The sequence below is a fragment of the Brienomyrus brachyistius genome, chromosome 17 (genome assembly GCF_023856365.1).
Source record: "Brienomyrus brachyistius isolate T26 chromosome 17, BBRACH_0.4, whole genome shotgun sequence".
Lineage (NCBI taxonomy): Eukaryota > Metazoa > Chordata > Actinopteri > Osteoglossiformes > Mormyridae > Brienomyrus > Brienomyrus brachyistius.
This window is the reverse complement of record NC_064549.1, coordinates 21,589,195-21,612,964: the sequence shown is the minus strand read 5'-3', so window position 1 is coordinate 21,612,964 and position 23,770 is coordinate 21,589,195. Positions and strand designations below refer to the sequence as shown.

The 23,770-nt window shown below is 50.3% G+C and overlaps 2 protein-coding genes across 3 annotated transcripts in view; one reads left to right on the top strand and one right to left on the bottom strand.

Moving 5' to 3' along the window:
* The window catches only part of clstn2a (calsyntenin 2a), a 131,783-nt gene extending 122,694 nt beyond the window's left edge, over nucleotides 1-9,089 (top strand). Inside the window, exons 11-17 of one of the 2 annotated variants that reach the window (XM_048980967.1) lie at nucleotides 1,714-1,862; nucleotides 4,506-4,717; nucleotides 4,790-4,960; nucleotides 5,045-5,190; nucleotides 5,483-5,606; nucleotides 6,681-6,868; nucleotides 7,083-9,089. In XM_048980967.1, coding sequence (XP_048836924.1) covers nucleotides 1,714-1,862; nucleotides 4,506-4,717; nucleotides 4,790-4,960; nucleotides 5,045-5,190; nucleotides 5,483-5,606; nucleotides 6,681-6,868; nucleotides 7,083-7,292 — 1,200 coding nt within the window. In that variant the 3' untranslated portion in view covers nucleotides 7,293-9,089. Of the gene's footprint in view, nucleotides 1-1,713; nucleotides 1,863-4,505; nucleotides 4,961-5,044; nucleotides 5,191-5,482; nucleotides 5,607-6,680; nucleotides 6,869-7,082 lie in introns of both variants that reach the window. The other variant, XM_048980966.1, reaches the window with a different exon arrangement.
* A 7,207-nt stretch (nucleotides 9,090-16,296) lies between these two features.
* Nucleotides 16,297-23,770, bottom strand: part of LOC125712079 (germinal-center associated nuclear protein-like) — a 75,787-nt gene continuing 68,313 nt past the window's right edge. The window contains exons 27-28 of the mRNA XM_048981716.1: nucleotides 18,393-18,513; nucleotides 16,297-16,424 (exon numbers count right to left, since the gene is read on the bottom strand). Coding sequence (XP_048837673.1) covers nucleotides 16,297-16,424; nucleotides 18,393-18,513 — 249 coding nt within the window. The remainder of the gene's footprint in view (nucleotides 16,425-18,392; nucleotides 18,514-23,770) is intronic.

Genomic DNA, 23,770 nt, shown 5'->3' with positions numbered 1-23,770 from the left:
GAGTATTCCACGCCATTAGCCAGCACCCAGGGTCCCAGGGACCCAGGGGCCGCTGCTGGCCGAGAGGGTAGGAAGGCAGGAAGGAGGCTGTCTGCCTTGCATGATGGGTGCTATTTGATGGCATCCTTGCCATTTGCTACCTTGGACACGGCAAAGAAATAAGGCAGCCTAAAATATCAAAATATAAGAAATGTACAGTTCTATTAAGAGTATCACTGTATTTTTAGACATCATTACAAATTCTGCAACAGAAGGGTTAAGAACCCCCCCCCCCCCCCAAGGAGGGAATTGAGACTTAAAAGTCAATTTCATACTGCAGAGGAATGCAGTATCCACTTCCTGCAAATGCCAAGCGAGGCGAGAGCAGAGAAACGCGCATCAGGCCGTCAGATTGTACGCGTCTAGAATCAACAAATTTGTTGCAAAATACCAAAAATAAGCTACTGGTACGTTCATGCATGAATTTCTTAACTGCCACACTACCTGCTGACCAACATGCGTGTGTCACATAGCACGCACCAACGTGTGTCGCATAGCATGCACCAACATGTGTGTCGCATAGCACGCACCAACGTGTGTCGCATAGCACGCACCAACATGTGTGTCGCATAGCACACTCCAACATGTGTGTCGCATAGCACGCACCAACGTGTGTCGCATAGCACGCACCAACGTGTGTCGCATAGCACGCACCAACGTGTGTCGCATAGCACACTCCAACATGTGTGTCGCATAGCACACTCCAACATGTGTGTCGCATAGCACGCACCAACATGTGTGTCGCATAGCACACTCCAACATGTGTGTCGCATAGCATGCACCAACATGTGTGTCACATAGCACGCACCAACGTGTGTTGCATAGCATGCACCAACGTGTGTCGCATAGCACACTCCAACATGTGTGTTGCATAGCACACTCCAACAAGTGCATGTTACATAGCATGTTTTACCACATGTGTGTCAACACATGTGTGTCACATAGCATGTGCCCTGCAAGAGGCTATTCCTCCCTCTACCATGTGAATATGTGATTCGGGAAGAAGTTAAGGGTAAGCAAGCACTCTGTAGGTAAGGGAGAGAGTAATTGGTTCTGATGTGCAATTAGACAACAGACCCAGGTAGCGATTAATTGTCAAATGGGGAATTAAACAGCAGGTTGGCGATAATGATTGTTGGTGAGCTGGAGGGTGGGGGGGGGGGGGGGGGGGTGTGGGTTGCTGAGGGTAATGAGTGTGGTGGGGGGGGGGTCCTCTTCTTGGCAAAAACAGGTGTTTCTATGTCTTCGAAATGGTACGGTCTATTTGAGCAGTAAAGATGGGTGGCAGATGCCAGTACAATGTGGTTTGTCTGTGGGATTAAGCCGTATGGTGGGTGGTGGTACAGCGTAGTCTATCTGAGGGGTAAAGCTGTACAGCAGTACAGTGTGGTTTGTCTGTGGGATTAAGCCGTAAGGTGGGTGGTGGTACAGCATAGTCTATCTGAGGGGTAAAGCTGCATAGCGGTACAGTAGGACAGAGGTATAGTGTAGTCTGTCTGAGCAGCATGGTGGTACAGGGCAGTCTGAGTAGGACTGAGGTATAGTGTGGTCTGTTTGTCACTACAGTGTCTGAGTAGTAGATCCACACAGTGGATGGTGGTACAGCGTGGTCTCTCTGAGCAATAAAGCCATGCGATGGATCCTGATGCCTCATGTATCCTGTTCTCGGCCCAGTTCCACTTCAACCCAGCCCAGTCCATCCTGGTCATGGAGGGCGATGACCTGGAGAACATCAACACAGCTGTCAGGAAGGTGTCCTACATCAACTCACGGCAGTTCCCCACACCGGGCCTGCGGCGCCTACGCATCTCCACAGCCGTGCAGTAAGTGTCCGTCCTTAATCCCACGGGCGACTCGATGCCTTCGTTTAGGTTACTATGAATCCCTGTCATTCGATAAAGGCAGTCACTCATATAATTACCTTCAGGGTGTGTGTAAATATGCATGCAGGGTTTAAATACGCATGGGTTCCCACAACTGCACTCGTGGGAGGTTAGGTAGGGCCATGCTCTGCTCCACTGAGAGCACGGTCCCTTCGACCAGAGCAAAGGGAGGAGAGAAAAGGATCATAAATAATACCAATGGGAAATATCTTTATAAAATGGACTCTGCCAGGTTGTTGGTTCCAGGTGTTTCGTTTTCACCAGCATTAAATGTTTCAGTGCCAGTAAGTGTGAGGGGGCTCAGCCTGCCCCTCTCCACTGGTAATAAACTAGGGGAACAGGCTCCTCCCCTCATATAAAGACAATCCACCCCCTGCCTAAATGTGGCTCTACTCCCCTGTCATTCAGAGGTGGTCCCGCTAATGACAGGCCCGGGAGCTAAACTCACAAATGAGACCCATTGAGTTTTCCCAAATAAACAGCAGAAGTGGCCCCATCTAGCAGGTAGGGGGCACCCTGCTGACAGCTCCGCAGAGCACCATTGTCATTTCAAACCCAGGTGGCAGTGCTTGAATGCCAGGCAGCAGCTTGACATCAAAGAGATGGAGATGAGCCATCTCAGAGCAGGGTCCTCCCCCTGGAGCCCAAACGATGAATTTCAAATTGGCACCATACAAAAATAAATAAAGTACTAGATTGGGCTCCTGTTTGTCCTCAAACGTTATGCCAGTACTCCAGTGGCATCCTAGCAGCAGCGCTTTCAGCATCGCACCACGACAGTACTGCTCCTCGCATCTAGGGGGCGCTCTGGAGCAGTCCCATGAGACACCCATGGCCTGAATCTGGGTTCGACCTGGCTCTTCGGGATCGGGGGTATGACACGGAATGCAGTGAGACGGATTACAATGTCAGACAGCTGTGTGTGACACAACGTGTTAATTGTTTAATGCAGCAGAAAGATGTGGCCAAAATAATTAAAACCACAGGTTTGCTTTTCCCAGAATTATAGAAGCTGATAATTCTGCTGTTATGCCACTGGCAGTCAGTTTTTTTTCTTAACACCAAAGATAATTAGTGCTCGTGTTAGTTTGTTCTTGTTAATGGAATTTACGGCACATGACTCCTACTGGCTGTCACATGGAGGAGGCGTCGGCACGGCAACAAAAAGGCACGCGAACTCGACACGCGAGCTGCTCCCAGCAGGCTACGCCCATGGACTCCTCCAGCGAGACAGTTCGTGCCAGTTTAGATGCTGTCGGAGATGCCACACCGCACACTAACAAAGCCCTTAATTAGCAGCATCATAGATACTGTACCTACAGAAAATACTGCAATTTGTTTTTCAAATGGCCGTTAATAACCGTAATTACTGAGAGCGTAGGGGGACAGGCGGCGGTAAGCTGTGACGTCCCTCTCCGGCACACTACGATTTACCGGACTGGACGGGATCCAGCAGCCCACCAGAAGAGACACTTCTGACGGGGGCGGACTAACTTCTCTGGGGGCCCTAGGCTGACATGGGCGGGGGGGGCCCTAAGGGGGCCACTGGAAATATTTTTGGGGCTGAAAGAGAAATGAGAGGGAATGATAAACAATTAACATAAATAATATTGTAATCAAAGTGAGGGAAGGCCAGCAGTAAAACGTACTGGGCAGGGTGGGGGCAGGAATGCTGTCGGTAAAATTAGCTGATGCAGAGAAGGGGGGTATTGCGCTGGAGGATCGATTGGTGAAATTTAAGTAGTTTAATCATTCCGTCTTTTGCTAAGGTTAATCATGAATTTTTGCATACATTCATTTAATTTAATTAATTTAACTGTGTTCTCCCCACATCTGTTCACAAGTTATCTACCGGTCTGGTGAGGTGGTATCAGACAAGGGAGATGTGAGTTTTGTGTCTTTGTGCCATTTTTGTCAGGCTATTTTGTGCCAGTTCGCTTGGCAGTGAACAACTTATAGAGTGCAGTGGTAACAGAAAGTTGGGAGGGTGAAGTGTCAAACTGGAATAGTCCATTACAGCCAGGATGGGGGCAATTTTATCTATCCTGAAAACTGTCGGGTTTCACCCTGGTGCCGTTCTGTCTGTCACGAGGTTTGTAGGCTGGATTACAGCTGTGCTAAGGGTCGCCGTAAAGCAGAGACGTTTATTACCGCGGATGTGGATAAAAGAGGAAGCAGGCACCTTTGGCAGAGCGCCATATCAGAGGCACTGCCCCCACGCGGGCAGAAGGAGGCTGCATTCCTCCACGCCGCAGTCATACATACCGGGTCGGCCTGATTCTCTCCGCAGCTGCAGCGTCTGTGGAGGGCATCGGGTGTCTTAAATAAAAGATGAACTACATCTTCCTGTTCCTCCGCCCTACTCTTTTATTAATGTGGGTGTGTTAGCTGAGCAGCATTGATGCTTCAGTAGTGAATCACGCAGCACTGCCGCGACGCACACGTGTGTTTTCCTGCTCAGGTTCAGTGGTGCTACGAGTGCAACCGTGATGAGGGACTAAATGAATCAGTTTGCAGTGAAAAAAATGATCTCTGCACCCTGTCTGTGAGGAACGGAAAAGGTACACTGTCTCTCTCTCACAGGTGCTTCGGCGAGGACACATGCATCTCCATCCCGGACATTGAGGCTGTGGTGATGGTCCTGCAGCCCAGTGAACCGCAGATCACCATCACCGGATCAGAGCACCTGAGCCGGCCGGCCCCTGACCTCCAGGACCCTGCTGGGCTGCTGCTCTTTCGGGACCTGCACATCGTCAGCACCATCAGCCGGGGCGATGGCTCCGCCTACCGCACAGGTATGACACCTGACGTACCATCACCAGGGGCAACAGCTCCGCCTACTCATCATCTCATGACACCCACAACAGCCCATGGACCTGGGGTCCTGGAGGAGATCATCCACAACCTGGATTACTGTGACCTCCTGGTGATCGGGGAGGAGCTGCAAACGGAGGTGGAGTCCTTGCAGCTCCCACACGCTGCCCTACTGGGGAAACACCTCGACGCCACAAACTCCACATCTGGTATCTCCATCTACGGTAAGCGACGCCTCACCCTCACCTGCCCTGCCCCACTACAGCATGTGAGATTGTGACCATGTGACCGGTCCCACCCCCGCCCAGGCGTGGACTCCATGTCCAACTACGAGCGGGTGATCAAGCAGCTGAGGTACCACAACCGGCACGCAGCAGACCTGGGGGGCCGCAGGTTCAGACTCACCTGCTCAGAGCTCAACGGCCGCTACACCAGCAACGAGTTCAACCTGGAGGTCAGCGCCACCTGTCTGTGGGAAGCGTGAAAAGCAGAAAACATGTCTTAATTAATGCTATTAAACTATTTTCTCTATGATGGTAAATTGGTTGCTTGTGTTCAAAGTGCCAATGTACCTGAAGGTCCCTGCTATAGCAGAGCACTTAAAGCACTTAATTAAATTAATTACTTCCCTAATTGGAGGAATTGAACCTTCAAACTTGTTCATTAGAATCACAAAACGCCCTGTGACGCCCCCTTATGCCCCCCACAGCCCTCTTGATGCTCATTCTACATTACTGCCCCCCCAGGTCAGCGTGCTGCACAGCGTGCCCCCCCCGCAGCACATAAACCACATGGCAGCACAGCCCCAGTACCTGCATGCCATCCAGCAGCCGGTCGCCGGCCACATCCCCAGCCACGCCCACAACTCCGGTAAGGACAAGTGCATTGTGGGTTTTCAAGGGAGGGGTGGAGCACTGGACCACAGCATGACTTAGCATGACATGAACCAGCAAAGTGGCTTAAACTCCTCAGTGCATGATGATTTCACACATCGCGGGGGGTGGGGGGGGTGAGCCACGTTCGCCCAGTGCAGTGGTGATGTTCATCACGCTTCTGCATTGACTTGAGGCTAAAAACAGCTCTTCCCCTGATGATAATTCTCCACCTGAGCAATCAGGTGGTTTCACTGTCTTGCGTAAGGTCTGTGAAGCTGGAGATCAGCCAGGATCGGGGGGGAGGGGGGAAGACACGGAAGAGCTTTCCTCTCAGCACCTAACCAGGGGAGATTTAACTGATTAGGACGTCCACTGGAGGGGGGGGGGGGGATTACGTTTGCTCAAGATCATACAATGATACTCTTAAGATGGTCTGCAAATTTGATGGTTAACATGGATTTAAATCAGATAGACATCAATCTATACTGCCCCCTACTGGAGGAGATGACACAGAGCAGTGGGTGACAGATGAACCTGGGACCTTCTGCTATTGGATGTCTTCACTGTTACGGTCAAGTACATAATTAACTGTAAAGAACAGGCTGCCTCATGGACTACGTTCAAAAGGAAAAAACAATGTTTAATGCCTTTCAGAGGTGCAGGGATCCCTGCCCCCGTTTGCCCATGGTACCTCAGCACTGCCCTCTGGAGGCTCCTCAGGGACACACATGATCTTTCAGGGCAGTAGCTGGCACAGGGCAGTTAGTGAGAAGCCTTAGCTGCTGCCTGCAGGCCAGTTTCATTAACAAAGTACTTATATAATAATAAAGTAAAATCAATCAATATGCCTGTATGACTGAGGTATCTTCCACCACCTGACGTGTTTGCGCCCACTTGTGTTTTCCCGAATTTTGTGGTGTCAGTAAAGAACAACCCCAGAAAAGCATGACATTTAAGTCATCGCAGGACATAGATAGAGGTCCTGGAATCATGTCATCGGGGCCACATTGTAATTCCACTTTGCCTGCTCCACTCTGTCCTCCCCCCACCCAACCGCTTTAATGCATAGCCATCCCAAGCTTTGCCACCGTGGTGATTGTGATCTGCATCGCCGCCCTGGTGGTCATCGTGGTTCTGGGCATATACCGCATCCACGTGGCCCACCAGCAGGACGCCAAAGGTGAACACGACAACAAAGACGATGGAGAGATGGAGTGGGACGACACAGCGCTCACCATCACGGTGAATCCCATGGAGGTGAGACGCCTCGTGAACCGAGGGGTACGAAATGGAGAGGTGGGGAGTCAGAGACAGGAAGTGAGACAGAGGAGGGAGGGAGAAGACAGAGGCAGATGTGAGAGGAAGCAATACAGTGAAGGAGAGGCAGAGGCAGGAGGTACCAGACAGGTGGAGCAGAATGAGGATGGATGCTGCTTCTTCATGTTCTAACCTGGGTTTCTTCATGGGCCAGAACTTGGAGGGGACACAGGCTGCAGATGAAGAGGTCAGTGAGGAAGAGGAGGAGGAAGACGATGATGAAGAGGAAGATGAATTGGAGGAAGAAGTCACGAGCGCAGAGTCTGAAGAAAGTGATGAGGAGGAGACTCGGGGCCCCCAGGGGCCTCATGAGGGCGACAGGAGGGGCCAGTTGGAGTGGGACGACTCTACATTACCTTACTAAACACACACAGCCATGTTCAGTAAACCTGCACCTGATTCTAAGGCTACTGATTCATTGGCAAGACTACCATCTTCCAAAAGGTCTGTTTTTCTGAAAATCAAGCCCTTTACAAAATGTACTCTGCTGATCTGAAATGTGTACGGCACAACAAATTTGCTCCCATAGAGACTGCAGTGTGAATATAGGCTATTTTCCCTCTTCTGTCCTTCAAACAGTAACTGATTATGGCTGTCAATCACTGTCGTACGTAAATTATAAAAAGACCACAGTTAATAGGCGCACACAGTCACACCCTAAGCTTGTACTTGTAATTTCAGGCTCCATTTAGACAGCTGGATGGCTGCATTTCACACCTTCACTTCGGATCACTACTTCCTACAGAAAAAAGTGAGGGTGCGTCGTCTTGTTGAAAACCCGTAGTCTTTGCCCAAACACAGTAATTTGCTTGTTAGAAATCCCCTCAGCAATCTTCTGGGTGTAAAGTCACACACGAAATATTTGAATTTGTTAATTCTCGTTTCCCCCCAAAATACCCAGTTGGTCACAGCGTCCATGACGGGGGAATGCGAGAGTCCACAATGATTTAAACATCTTGCAATGTAACCCCCCCGCGACCCCAGTTGGGATTAAGCGGTGTTAGAAAATGGATTGATGGATGGATGCAATGTAACCAGGCGCGAACCGGCCATCGGGAAGTTCAGGAAATTTTGTCGGTCGGCAAAATATACCAAGGGGGAGGACTCCCCCCGGTCAGCGGCAAAATTATCAAAGTGAAGTGACGGCAAATTCCCGGGCTGCTTTTTCTCCAGTCCGCGCCTCATGTAAGCTGTGTCCTTATGTGAAGTACCACGGGAATTTTAAAATAATGTACCTTTAATAAATATGGTTAATTTATTTGCAATATTTTAATATATTAAAGCCGTTTTTTTTTCTTGCAGTTGATTATATTTTACTTATGTCGATCTAAATGTTAGATCTCTTTCAAATGTTTATTTTAATGGTAATTCTAAATCTGTAGAGATGCGAGACAAAAACTCCGTTTATTCACGCTGGATTTATATATGGTTTGAGAATCAGACTTCTGCGGAAGCCTCCCTTTCCGTTGACAGCGAGGGAGGAGTGCGGCTGTACACTTTTATATACCGGTCTGTACATAGCGTGTAGAGTAGCGTACCCGATTCCCGTCTCACAAGCCTTCCCCCTGTCCATGTGCATCCACACGTCCCGGTCCCCTTTCTGTGTACCCATGATGCCGTGTGCTGTCCCGTACGGGCTCAGATGATCCAAGCGGAGCCGGCGCGGTTCCCGTGCACTCCCAGGGCGGACCCCTTAAGACCGCGCCGCGGTGTCGCCTGGCCGGATTCGGAGAGGCTGAAAGATCATCACGAGGAGGCCGAAGCCCTTATCGTCAGCAATACTACCGGAGAAACACCCGTTACTCTCTGGGGTCTCTCCACCCGGATCGGGACAGGTGTAGGTACGTGTAAGTCTGTGTCAGTGGTTTCTCTTTGCCATCCGTGACCGTGACTCCCCCCTCCCACTTTTTAGACTCGGATCCCCAATCTCCGGCTCTTTCCATACCGTTCATTGGATGCAGGGAGATTTATGTCGACTCCATGTTTGCCAGCTGTCTGTTAGACGAGAAAAGGAGAGGGCGAAGTGCAGTGTCCCAAGCCTGTAAAATGTGTATAACGTTTTTTAATTGCAGTTTCTCTCCGACTTTGTTATGGGTTTCCTTCTGTTCCGGTGGTCACTACAGCACTGTACATCGGCCAAATAAAGATCTGTTTTACAATCCACCTGTTTCTCTCAGTGTGTGTGTGTGTGTGAGAGAGAGAGAGAGACTGACGGGACCTGAGAGATCACGGTCATGCTTATGGCAGACGGGAAGTCAGTGCGACATGCAGCGGTGTGCCGGGCCGGGCCGGGCCGGAATGGCGAGCATAACTAGATCTTACCACCGGGACCTCATTTCCCATCACAAACCCATTAGTGCTGCTTCGAGAAGGTCAATAATTCACCACTAACACATTAGGCAGCATAACTGCTATGAAATTGCCGTCCGGTGTACATAAATAAAACAGCCTGTTTTTCTTGTACAAGTGACAAAATATTAGTTTGCTCACACTTGATCGTTGTTGCTAAATTAGCTAGATAACAGTGCTGTCACAAGCTTCTCTGTACAGCAATACCTTCCATTACACCAGTGGTTCTCAAAGTCGGTCCTCTGAACCCACTGCCCTGCTTGTTTTCCTGCTATCCCTGCCCCACACACAAGTCCCAGCTGTCTTTCAGCTTCTGATTGACTGAACACACCTGATCCAGGTAATCAGCAGTGTGTAGGGCCGGGATAGATGGAGGACAAGCAGGGCAGTGGGGCCCGAGGACCGAGTTTAAGAGCCACTGCATTACACTAAAAGGCAAAGACTCTCCCCAAAAAGCAGACCTGCTAGCAGATGGGCCCCCGCAGGGCTATAACACTGCAAGGTGAGTTACGCTTTGGCGCCCACAAGAGGCCACAACTTGGTAACAGCACCTTAAAGCCAAATAACAATGACTTAGTACGTTTATGCGTTGCGCTCACATTCGACTCACTCCACTGCTTTCGCGGCGCTCGGTCGTGGTTCTGCTCACGTCTGGTCTTCCTACTTCTGAGACCAACACATACCGTCAGAGCATATTTTACAACACCAGGGGACACAAGGAAAGGTGAAGGCAGAGGAAGCTCTGGAGTGATCAGGGAGCAGCTTCCAATGTGAGGCAGGGCTACCAGATTCGGCTTTGCGTTAGAAGAAATGACCATAGGTGAAAACTGTGCCTTCTGTTGGACGAGTCCCAAGGGAGAGGTTAGGCATGTCCAGTCCATGGCCAGACAAGCCTTTTATTAGGACGCTATAGATGCTACCCAGTGGTGCTTTATGGGGGAAACTAGAGCATGCTGGGAAATGTAAGCTTTCTCGGTCAAGCTCGACAGATTCGAAGGGGGGTAAGCATGGTGAGAAGCTGCCGTTTGTGGTGAGATGTAACTCAGCCATTGTATTTATATCATTTCACTGACTTTGGACATGCAATTAACCTTGAGGCTAATTTAGCATCATTAAACCGCATTGCAGCTGTTGGTCAGAATGAATAATTTCCTGACAGCGCTTGAAACGCTTTCAAATGGTTTGATGGATGACAAAAAAAAAAGAATCCCTGGGTAATAATAACTGTATACCCAAATAAATTCCCCACAAAATATGAAGTGTTTGGTTAATTGATAAAATTGCTCTAGGGCTAAGAACATATACTTTAATTATTCTCTGTTAATTAAAGTAATTGGAGTCAATAATTAGATTGCACAGCTGTATAGGAAATACATTGGCCACACACACACACATATCTTTATGGGGACTCTCCATTCATTTCTATGGGCATAACCCTAGAATCCCAATTATGACAACCTTAATCCCTACCAGCTCTAACATTAATCCTCTGTAACCAAACTTTCGGCATTTTTAGTTTTTTTTTTTTTTTGATGGTAGTCATAGATTTTTTTTTTTTTTTTTTTTTATCAACTTCAGGTTTTCATTGTGGGATCCAGGTAAAAAGTTACAGGTTTTTATCACATTGTGGGGGAATCTGGTCTCCACAATTTAATAATGAGAGAGAGAGACTGCTAAATGGTCTGGTTCACTTGAACAAGCATTCATATTTAAGGTCAAACCTCATGATTAAACCATTAATCCCGACTGAGCAACACCAGCGCCTCTCCAAATCCATAATGTCACTTCACGGCCACAAAATTACTGCAGGAGGACAAACTGTAGCTCCCGCTGAATGGCTGGGGTGTGCCGGACTTGGCTGAGCGACACGGGAGCTGCCAGCCGGCACTAATCTGTGGGTTCATGTTCAAAGCAAACAGCATGGAAAGAGGAGACTGGTTCAAATCCCATTAAAGGCAAGTTACCGTGATTAATAGAAGGATTTATGGGTAACTACCTATTAAACACAGGGAAGTAATTTCATTACCCATACCCTGCCCATTGTGATAGGTTGGTAGTAGCGTGAACATTATTATTGTGTAATTTTAATTAGACGCTCAGGTGCAGCGGTTGTAAATTACTGCACCTACAAATTAAGTTAACAGGTTAATTAAAAGTCCTCTGGGCATTTGCTGGGTGTCAGGGTTAAATGCCTTTGTAAAGTAGCGTCTAGAGATCTGTGTGTCCCACAAAACGTTGACAGGGCAGATGGTGTTCTGCAGTCCAAAGATTTAGACCTGGGCTTGAGTTTATCGCTCCCCTTGTGGAGGGATTATCACTGAGAGCCTCAGTTGGCTCGGTTCTGATAGAGCAGCATCGCCCCCTGGTGGTGAGACACTCTAGTCATATCAACGCTCTACCCCACCTGGTAAAATTGCCCACGTGGTGACCGAAATAGATTTGCATTCGCATGCTTCCCATCTCTTCTCCACAGCCAGCACAGCCCTGAGGCAGGCTGCCAGTTAGCCTGCGCACAGAATGCTAACTGTGCGCTTATCCCTCGCACCCCCCCCCCCCCCGGAGGAAAGAGGTGATATCGACAATTAACACCCCTGTTTATCTGTTTATTTTACAGATTCCCTCTCAGCCGGTTTTGCTTTTAAGTCTTTTTTTATTTAATTGGTAATGAAGGGCGCTTCGATCAGCGCTTATGCCTAAAATTACCATTCGAGATGCAATTAATTTTAAGAGGCAACTCAACATTGGGGCACTAAACAAATCAGCCTTAATTAGAGGGATCTGCGAGCCAGCGAGGTGGGAATAGCAGGACGACCCCCGGGGCACGCCGCTGCCTCCATGGCAGAGTACTCGCCGTACTGTTCATTACTGACCGCCACCAGCAGGCTACATGCGCCGCGCACATTAGGGTGAAACCTGCACGGTTAGCTTGTAGCAGTGCAGTGCACAGCATTAAGGCTGGTTCAGATGCACAGAGCACGCAGTGTTTAGTGCACAGCATTACAGCTGGTTCAGATGCACAGAGCCTGCGCTGAGTTAGCGTGTAGCAGTGTACTGCAATAAGGCTGGTCCATACGTATGTAGCCTTCACAGAGTTAGCGCATGGTCTGTAGTTACCTTCAATGGGACGTGCTACTGTTGTGGTTAGGCTATAGTACTCAAGGTAGCCTTCCAGATTGCCTCACTTCAAACATCCTGCTTTGGCCTTTTAGTCAGTATGCACTCGGTTAGGGAGGGGCAGCCATTTTAAGCATTTACACACCACAGGAATGGTTACCATAGCACCATTTAAACAAAATAATCCAGAATCTCCAGAGGTGCAGCAAATATCAGGAAGCTGTCCAACTTGCACACTCGAACGAAGCCCCAACGTCTGGCGTGTGTGCGCGTAGTGACCTCCGCGGCGAGCGGCCCGCATGCTCTTAGCGGATTAGTGACATCGTACCTCTGGCACCAGGCTGCAAACATCTGCATATAGAACAAATGCTGTGTTGGGTTCTGTCCACACAGATCGCTTGAAGGGGGGGAGATATTGTCCCAGCCTCAAAGAACACTAAGAGGGCGTTCAGTTCTTTTTATGTTGTTAGCATTAGCACCTTAAGTGCCATTACAAGTCAGGTTCAACAACATGGTAGTGACACTCAAATCTGGATGGAAAAGGTATATTTCAGCTCCTTAAAGAGTTTCCCTGTAGTCTAAAAATGACTATGGACAGAGGTGAGAAAGAGCTGAATTTTAAATTCACCCCAAGTATTATTGTGGGGACAAATGGATGAAGCATGTAAATAATTCATCCTCAGGTCCAGTAGTACCGTTTAGCAATGTTTACATTCAGACGGGAGCCCAACAAAATGTGGAATCAATGTGTTTTCAATGGTGACCACCAGGTGGCAGCGTGGAAACAGACTGGAGAGCTGCACTTGGCAAACTCGGCGGTGAAAAAGCTTCACAGGCGAGTGGATCAGAGGCAACAGCGGATTAGCACCCAATTAGAGAGCAAGGCCTTGATGTCTGACCCTGAGCACAAAGGCGGGGCATCTATATCACATAGACTCGACACTCTCACCAAAATTCTGCTGCGTCAGGAAGGTAATTTTTATTACAACGTCTGGCTTTAGCGGGTGGGTAGTTGTTCCGGTATCTGAATCACTCTGCACCAGTGCCGGGTCAGTGACCTTTGGCTGACGCCAGTATGAACAGAGGACAGCCTCAAGGAGGTCATCTCACAACACGCTCCAATGCTACCCATCATGTACGAAGCCGACCCGCAGGGCCACGCATCCTGATGTCCCTAAGGCAGCAAGCGTCTCACTCTCCCTCACGCACCAGTGCTGACGTCACCCCTGCATGTCACTGAATCGAGGGATTGGTGTCCAACAGAGCACCACAAACTCAGGTCAATTGCTCTGTGCACACTCAACACAGGTCACAGGCATTCAGCTCGAGCATTTACGCCCAACAGCGCCATCCTATGGCTCCATGTAAGCATGACGCCCTCATACGTACGCAAACACGCAGTAAAACTACATACTTAGCAAGTCAGACCTTACTGAAGGGACCGAGCAGTACAGTGGACATTCCAGTCACAGGACTGGACCTGCTCACATCCAGATTGAGTGGGAGAGAGAGGGTTAAATCTGTTTACAAAGCTGATAAACATGATAAATTCAATGCACTAAGAACGAAGAAACAACCCAGGCATGCATGCTGCATAAATAATCATTATATTTGGGGTTGGGGGCAGTTATACAGGGGGGTCTCATGGTGAACCCACATGTTAAAGTGCCATAGCAGTTCGTCTCTGGATCTCCACCCTCAAGTGCTACTCCACATGCCGTCCAGACCACAAACTCGGGTTATAAAGAGCCAACAGGAAAGTCATTTATAGTGGTCAGATGCAGAAAACAGCCTCCCATACAGACACCGACATGCTAACTACAGGTTCACTATGGGCATATTTACCCATCATGCTCCATGGCGAATGACGCAGGTTCCTCATTACCAGGGAAGTAAAAGTTTTTTACTTAATTTTTTTATTTAAGGTACCACAGGTTAAATGGACTTCATATTCGTTCACTTACATTTTGCAAAGACTACCTTAAATCTGACAAGTTACCCCGATAAGCCAGTAACCCCACTCTGTAGTCCCCCAAAGCAGGATTTCTCAGTCAGCTAAGTTAAATTAAGTTAGAAGTGATGATTGTCCAATGAGAGTTTAGGTAAGGAGCTTTCCTATTGGACAATCATGACTTCCAGCTTACGTTAACCCAGCTGATGGAGAAACCCTGCCTTGTGGAACACCCTGCCGAGTAGAAAGAAACAACAATTCCTCCATCTGTTTACCACCCCCAACCAAGCGAAGAAACAGCTGAGAGTCTTAAAGAGCATCTGGTTTGGGTTTTAGTGCTCTCATGCGTTAAGCGTGTGGGCTTGTGATCTCACAGAACACTATTAAAAACACTCCAGTGTAAAGCACAGAACCAGCAAGAGGTCACCATCTTCAGACTAGGGTCCTTCTTCCTGAAATGCCAGCAATTGGTGATCATCTACACAGATATCAGTTATCAAGAACTCCCATCCAGGAATTATGCATGCATGCATGCATCCATCCATCCATCCATCATAAAACATCTCTCTGAACGGCTTTGCTTCGAAACTGCTGATATAACTGAAAATCTATGGGCCACAGAACCATCAGCAAGCTACCAAGAGGTCTGCACCTGCTCCGGCAAAGGGTTCATTTTTAATATGGCACAGTGAGAAAAGAGCAAAAGCAGCCCTGACGCAGAGCTTCGAGACTCCGTTTAAATAATCCATGAGGAGAAAAACGCAGGCCAGTTAATGTGCAACATCCGCCAGTGACCTGGCAGTGAACTGCAGGCTTGAGAACTAACAGGGTTAGTAAAGGGGAACAGAGTAAGGGGACATCAGCCTTTATTAAAAGTCAGAATGTAGCGTCTCTCTCAGGGCACAACCTGAATTACAGCCCTCCGTGTTCCAAACAGACCAGGCTAGATTTGCCAAACTGGCCAGAACTTAGCTTCTTGGTAGCCTGTACTGATGGGCGTTAAGGGTTTCAATGGAAACACTTCATAGGTGACCGGAGTTCAGCCAGTCGGGGGGGGGGGGGGTTACTGTGGTTTCTGTAGATGGCACACAGGCCCAGTCTGCCCCCCAGGCCCTGGGCCAACTAATACAGGATGAAGACCATGAGCCAAGCCCCATTCTTCAATTCAAATTTTATTCACATTTAAAATATGCCAACGTCTACCGACGGCCCCAGTCTCAGCGGGACAGACAGGAGGGCGGAAAGCGAGATCCGGAAGGAGGTGCGAGAGCCATGACGACGCTGATCGGAATGGAAGAGCAGCAGGTTAAAGGTCGTCTAGTGCAGCCGCAAAATGAGGGACAGAAAGAGCAGCAGACAGATAAGCGAACAGCGACCCGCAGCATAGGGTCACGACCCAAACCCTGACAATGATCGCAGTGGACCGGCACAGGGGATGTTACTATGCCACATTAAAAAGGTTTGAGACCAGATGAAGCGCATTTAAAAGTTTAAAAATAAACGTGATGAGTCCAGGGTGGCATAGCTGTGGGAGACTCTGCAGAGGGGGGGTACAGCCGCTCTTGGTGTTGGATGGGGTTAACACACGCTGCTTGGATCCATCCGGAAGCTTCTGGCCACTGTCACGCACAGACTGGGTCTGAAGTCCTCAGTGAAGTCCAGGACATACTTTAAGAAAAAATACATACATGTCGAGCTCCATCGGCCCCCTCTGTGCAGGGCTAGTGTACTTCCCCAACTTTGTTCACGGACATGGGGGTGGGGGCCCAAGTTTGAATATGACCGCAGAACAATAATTTAAAATATTAAAAAGTAAACAAGTCTCTAAATGTAAACAAGCCCTACCCCCCACTGCCCCCAGCCTCTCTGCATGCACCAAGCCTCTGCCTAGTACTTCCATGTTGTACCCCTCCCCACAGACTCGGGCCTTGAGCGCCGCTCCCCCTGGTGGTCGTCACTGGTACTGGAGGTATTTCTTCAGCGACTGGGGCAGAGGCAGAGCGTCTATCTGGTTGAGGCGATCTCTGCCGAGGGCGAGGCGGGCTGCCCGGCGGCACAGGTCCATGAGGGGGAGGGGCTCCGCTGGAAGGAGGGAACAGAGGGGAGAGAGATGGAAAGGAAAACCATTAGCAACACCAAACCTAGATTCGCAGACTCTCTGCCAAAGATGGATTCCTTGGGATCAGTTAAGTATCGTCAATGCTAACAAGAAGTGACACAACTGGCAGTGTGTAACAAGAAGTGAGCGAGCAGGATGTTAAATGCCCCCCTAACCCCCTTGGCTTATTAGGGGGCACTCGACACCCATGACCTAGAATCATGTACGTTACTTCACACGTCGGCGTTCCTTCGACAGCAGCCCTGGTTCAGTGGCCTCTCCGCGTCCAAATCCTAAAAACAGCCGATCCATGGCCCCCTACTCAGGCTCCAAAAAGCTACTGCCAGAACCTGGTCGTGACCTATGGAAGCTTTGGCAACAGGGCTCAAGGAAGATCGCCGACACAGATAAAGGACAGAATTGGTCCTCATCAGGAGGACGACAGGAGTAGGGGTGGTACGAGGTGGGAAGCCCCTGGCCATGGCAACGCCGGACAAACGGACCTGATCTGACCCATTTACACTGTGGCTCCCTGCAGAATCATTCTGAGCGTCTATTAGGGACTTTATCTCTTGACCTTAAAGCATCATGCCGTTTTACACAACACCATATAATACAGCATGCCCACACATGAACACTGCTAGAAGAGGAGGAGGGGTAACATGCGAGATGGAGTTACAAAAGCGTGCTCCCCCAGAGGGAACCGACTCAATAAATACACGTCTGTGCAAAGCCTTAAGACTTCACAGAAAGTGAAACTGTGAAGAGAGTCCCAGCAGAGGAGTCCCAGCAGGGGAGTCCCAGCTCTCCAGACAAGAACATGCCCCCCCGCTGGCAACTTAAAAAGACACTGGAAATATGCAAGGTTTGCCAACATGGCAGAGCGCAGCACTAACCTTTGATGGATCAGAACACCACTGCCGCGTCACACCCAGCACTGATGGGGGCACATGGGCTACTCACTGGCTGCAAACCGCCAAGGCTGCATGCAACTCAGAACTGGCCAGGTGGCTCATTACTGACCAAACTGAACTGTGTTTAAAATTGCAGTCAGTGGAAAGAAACGGAGGCTGAAATAAACAGCAGTGTGTGTGTGTGTGTGTGTGTGTGTGTGTGTGTGTGTGTGTGTGTGGACTGGGTCTGTGTCACCTGCCTGCCAAACATAACCACCCCATTCAAGCCGCAACTGATACCATGACCCCATGAGGCTGCTGGCCGCACTGCCCACGGACACGCTGGGGCGGGGCACCTCCATTACGCACACCACCCGATGCCACCGGCAGTAATGAGTTCTACAACGACGACCAATTTAATGCCCTGGTGTTTTTCATTTGGACACAATGGGACAGGTTATTAAAGTCGGTAATTCAGAGGCATGGGGTGCGATTCGTCAGTGTGACGGCAAATGGGACCAGTGGCCCGGCAGGATCCACGATCGTGCCTCATACCGACACAGGTGACGCTGCGTATTTGTTAGCAGCGGAAGCATGGCGCAGCGGATTAGCAGCCCTGACCAGGCAGAAACAGTCACCACCACCATAACGCAGCAGGCTTAGGGTAGTGGGACTGATGTGACCCCACCACCAGAGCTGCTCTGAGGCAGGCTGCCACGTGCACAGTACCGGAGACAGACGGAGCCGCGACTCAAACCCGCGACTGAAACAGTGTGTTTTTGGGAGGCGGCAGTCAATGACGAGCCCATGTGAGCTGGAACCGAGACCGTGCAGCTAAACCCCCCCCCCCCCCCCACACACACACACACACACACACGAGGGCTAACATGAGCTAATTTTCTTCGCGTGATTAAGGCTTCGCCTGCGGTTCTGGAAAGTTCTCTGCATAATATGCCAGCTCCCCGGCTACTTGGCCGACGCGCAAGAACATTCCGAATAAATAACGCAATGAAAGCCGGCACATTTCCGGCAACAGACTTCGCCGTGTGGCTTCGGTACCTGGTCCCGCTGCTAGGCGTTCCTGCCGACAGAGCTGGCCGCCCACACGCCACATGGGCCGCACCCCACCCCCAGCGGGGTCACCAGAAACCGAAACAAGCTCCTCTGACACAAAGTCACTCTGACAAAGACCAGAGAGAATTCTCAGTGAGAATAGAAAATACTCCCCTTCCTACTTTCCCACATTCTGGGCTTCCTGGGGGTCATAAAAAAATATGAAAATCTGTCCTCATGCCAACCAGCATCCTGAAAGGGGGGGGGGGGGGTTCCGCACCGACGGCAGAGCGCACAGTATGGAAAAACAGCAGCAGCAGTGAAGTTGTACAATCTGCCCCCCAGAACCGTAGGCAGTACGATCTTAAAAGCAGTGGAAAATCACTAGAGATGCTCTGTAAATGGTCAAACTGGGCAAGAATCTAATACAGAACTGAGGATAAAAAATGCCCCAGTCTGGCTGTTAGGAGATCCTAGATGTGGTACAGTCTCAATAGATGTAAGGGCAATGGAAGGACGGGAGAGGGATAGGACAGGAGTAGGTGAAACCGTTTTATTGTGGAGAGACAGACTAAGCCTCACTGGACAGATCAGCAGCAGGATCTGAGGGAGGCCGGAAAGGATGGCACAATCCACAGCATCATTAATCATTCATCTCCACTGAGACAGCGTAATGGATTTTAGCCGTACAGAAAACCACAGCAGCCAATCCCAGGAGGTGACAGGGCAGCCAATCGGGCCGCCAGCCTGACCTGGCCCGCCCTTCTCCACGGCAACCTGGTCCAAGCTTCAGTCTGTTCTGTCTTGGTTTCCCCTGGCACTCTGGCTGTGGGCCTTTACCATAGCTATGCTTATTAAGGCTTGGCGGGGGGGGCATCTCTGGGTGAGATGGGCGTACACCAGTGACATGGGATTGGCCAGGGGGAGGCCAGAGGCATGATGTTTGGCACTATTCCACTGCTGGAAAGAGTGTGGAATCACCTCCAATTGACACACCATCCGATGCCGACCCCGGGGGGGGGGGGGGGGGGGGGGGGAGTGACCACATCCCAACAAGAGCTGATGGAGCTGATCTGAAGATGCGATGGACTCACAATTTTCCTGACATACCAAACACTAAGAAAGCTAAAATCAAGGGTCCCTTTCAAGTACCGCACACTGCCACACAGGTGTTGTGTGTGGTGAGGAACGAAAGCGCAGCTGGAACCGAGACCGTCAAAGGGACACCGTCAGAGACCCACAAGAGAGCCTGAAAACGCTGGGGAATGAGGTCATGCGCCAGCCACAGGTGGGAACAGCACACCTGAAAGCCATTAGCCAGCTAGCTCACCCACCCCCTCCTCTGGTGGTACGGAGGGCCGGGGTCCCAGCACCTGGCCGCACTCTCGGCAGTTCACTGAGGAGGAGCAGTACGTTAATGCACCCCCAGCCAGGGTGGGGGTGGGGCAGGGCAGGGCAGGGCAAGCTATTTCTTAGAATGGGACTGATAGAAAACAAGCTTCTGCAAGATCTGGTCAAACTCAGGAAGGGGGGGGGCATGTGGGAGGAGAGACAGGTGTTTGTCAGTCCATGGACTCCCATGATCCACAATCCCCCTCTGTACTGGAAAAGTAGCTCGTGACGGCATAAATGTAATAGCGGCAGCTTAAACTCAGGGCTGTTAGCAAGGAAACGTGAAAACAAACAGGGGGGTGGGGGGGGGGGCACAGTAACAGCCCTCTGTAACATGGGGGAGAGTATACCTCTCCATTCATGGGGCAGGAAAGAAATATTAGTGAAACACCCCCCCCCCCAGGCCAGAGTTGGAAGCCAACAAACAAGCCACAACCCCCCCACACTGGACTTGAACAAAATGACAAACTGCACTTAAGAGAAAACCTACATCTCATATTTCCAGTTTGAGGACTGAAGCAGTGAAGCAGCCACTGCCCCCCCCCCCAAAATTGGCCAACCTTCAGCTGCAATGACAACTCCAGAAAAACAAAACTGCATGCAAGATAAAAAATAAAAGTACATTTCAGTTATGGAAGGTGATCATATCTGCTTTGGGTCTAGCAGAAAAGCTCTGGGAGACAATTAAAAAAAAGAGATAAAGGTGAGACAGTGGGAAGGCATGAGAAATGTACACGACACACACACACACACACACACACACACACACCTTTGTGAGGACGGTTTGTGCATTTCTATGGGCAAAACCCTAACCCAACCGTAACCCCTATCTAGCCATAACCTTAACTGATTTGAACACAATACAAGACTTTTGGCATTTTCATTTTTTTTTTTTTTTTTTTTAATCACTCACAGATTTTTATTAAATTAAATTTCCCCTTCTGGGGACCAAAAAAAGGTTTCCCACAACTTCAACACAACAGGTTTTTAATCATTAATGTATATCTGAGACGGACAGTTAGTTCACATCTTTCACCATTAATGCCAGAAACTCCCAGCTCCCCCAGGTCACGCGGGGGTCAAGCCATCTGGCACTGCCCCCTCCCTCTCCCCCCCCCCCCCGGCTTGCAGCCATGCGATAGCCTGGTGAGTAGGTGACCTCTGCCCTCTCGTAGGGGTCAGAGGCAAGGCTGGGGGGGGCGTCACGGCTCTGGCATTTTCTGGGGGTGGCACTCGCCATGCTTATTCAGGAGCCAGCCAGGCCCCCCTCAAACGAGTAATTCATGACAAGTGTGGCAGAGAGCCGGGGCCTCCATCGCCCCTCGCACAGCACAGACAGAGCAGACTGCAGACACTACAAGGGAGGCGGGGGGTAAAAGGCTGGACTGTACAGCAGGGCTAGGGACCTGAGCCATGGAGAGCCGGCGAGGCTGCAGGTTTTCCGGATGACCTCAGTCAGCCAATAAAGCGGCGATTCTCAGCTCCGAGCCTGATGACCCACCGTTATTGCCTGATCCCAAAAACCCCCACACCCTCACTGGCCTCAGGCAGATGACATCACGCCCTCTCACTCGCCAGTAAACCCACAGATGATCACGGTCCCCATGAGTCTTGTGAGGTTGGGCGCTCACTGCCAAATCAGATGAGCAGGAGGCCCATGGGGAGATCTAGAAGGTTTCCAAAAGCTTCAATCCTGTGTGCACTGACAGACCAGGAACATGAACCCGGGGGGGGGGGAGGGGGGGTTGGTGGAACCCAAGTAACTCGAGGAAATCACTGTGGATTGAGAAAGCTGGGAAAGCCTCACTAAGGTGGAATTATGGGTAATGACACTACAGAAGGGAATAACAGCGGTTACCCAGACTGGAGAGCATCACAGTGAAGGTTTCTATTGTACCGAACGTGTCAGATAGGACCGTGGGCTCGCGGCCAGACGCACAACGCCATCATCGCGAGGGACGGCTGGAAAATATGTCCTGACTACGTTTGTTTCTCCTCCTAACAGCAGCTCAGTGCTTTCAGTGCTGATGCATTCTGGGAGTTTCTATATTCAGCTCTGCCCGCTTCCGCCAAAGAGCTTTTCCGCCACGTCCTGAATCTCAGGGGCAGCTCATCTAATCTCCTGCTGGGGGGGTTGCAAACCCATTACAGCCCAGACTGTAACTTAGTCTCTTGAGCTGTGACAATATACTTGCCACCCCCCCCGCGCTGCACTCTCACCCACACGTATTTACGGATCGCCTCACCAGAAGGGGGCAGTGTGGGTCTGTTTCCAAAGCTTTATCCTGGGAGCGGTGGAGAGGGACAATGGATTCCCTGTCACCATAGATACAAGCCACTATAAAAATACATTTCACCACACAAACTGCCGCACCCCCTAAAATACTACAACACAACGAAAATGGGATAATGGGGGAAGAGGAGACACCTGGCCCATGTCTGGTCCGGCCTCAGTGTTATTTAATGCAGTTCCTCAATTCAGACTCTGGGGGCAGCATTACATTTAGTGGATATAGAGTAGTCAGGCTGGGGCGAACACGTCGGTCAGATCCCTGTGTGAGCCACACTGTCCGGGTAACACGCCTCTCAGACTGATGCCCTGTTGGCACAGAATCTCCCGGTTCACAGCATCAGTACCATGTACAAATCAAAATGAGGGAGGCTGGACCTCAGACACTGGCAGACACTCAGGAGTCCAGGCCGATCCTCTCTGCTGCCCATCAGTCACTCTGGGTTTGGGAATGGTGCCGACTGGCCATCAGGAAATTCTGGAAGTTTCCCACTGGGCCAGTCTAACGAGAGCCTGTCTGTGGCTAAATATACCAATGGGGACCCCCCCCCAGCCAATGGTAAAATATCCATTTCGGGCCCAATGAGAGCAAATTCCTGGTCAGCTACTTATTGCCTGTCTGCCCCTGGGTTTGGGGCGGACCTCAGGACACTCAGGCTACCTCTCCACAGCACACTGACGTTCCCGCGCATCACCCATCGCTGTACCTAGGTAGGTAAGAAGCCCCTGGTGTGAGATACCCTCAGGGTCCTGAAAACGATGCAGAGGTCATCTAGGATAAAACTGCATCTCATCTCCATGGCCCTTAGGAAACGTTTTTGCTTAAACGGCAACGTCTCCCATTTGCCAGGACTTGATGCTTCCCCCCCCCCCCACCCCCCCCCCAAGCGCTCGGTGTTCTAACCTCCAGCGAGTAACGTGGCTAAATAAAATTGAGAAAAGAAAAAAAAAAAAAAAAAAAACTGCCTTTTTCCGGGACGGCCTGCCAGCCGCAAACCTCAGCCAGGCTCTCAGATCAGCCATCTTTAGAGGGCTGTTTTTCCCATGACCCCCCACTGTGCCTGTGAACTGTAAATGACCTTGAGGACAACAAACAACTCCTTAAATCTTGCCGGGGGGGGGGGGTACCCAGCTGCGTTCCGTGGCGGCTGGTTCCATTTCCTGTTGCCGGCGTTTCCTTTTGACCAGACTGTGACAGAGTTCAGCACACCAGAAATGGTGCATTGGGGGGGGGGGGGGGTTACACTGCTTACACCCACCTCCACAAGGGAAGCAACAGGTGACCATTAGAAGCCCCAACGCTTAAGAGAAAGAGGATCCTGTCTTCGGAGCAGGGAACACAGGACTAACCGGGGGTGTGAAATAAGAGTAACAGGCAGCAGCACAGCGCTGATAAGGCTGAATGGTTGGAGGGGCGACCAGCTGACTCAGATCACGCTCTGCGACAGAAATGCTGACCCAGCACTGGCACCGGCCGATTCGAGCCCCTGAGGACCGTCTCCCGCAGGGAAGCGATGTATAATCACCCTCCAGGGCATTTTAACCAAACGTACGCCTGCCACCTCCCATTTCTGGGCAACAAGACGGGATTTCTGCCGAGTGTCTTTTGGTCGAGACCCTCTGACATTCCATGAGGCTGATGGATCACAAAAAGTGCCGAAGGTGGTCAGTGTGGAGTTGCTGGTTTCTCCGCTCTGCTCTG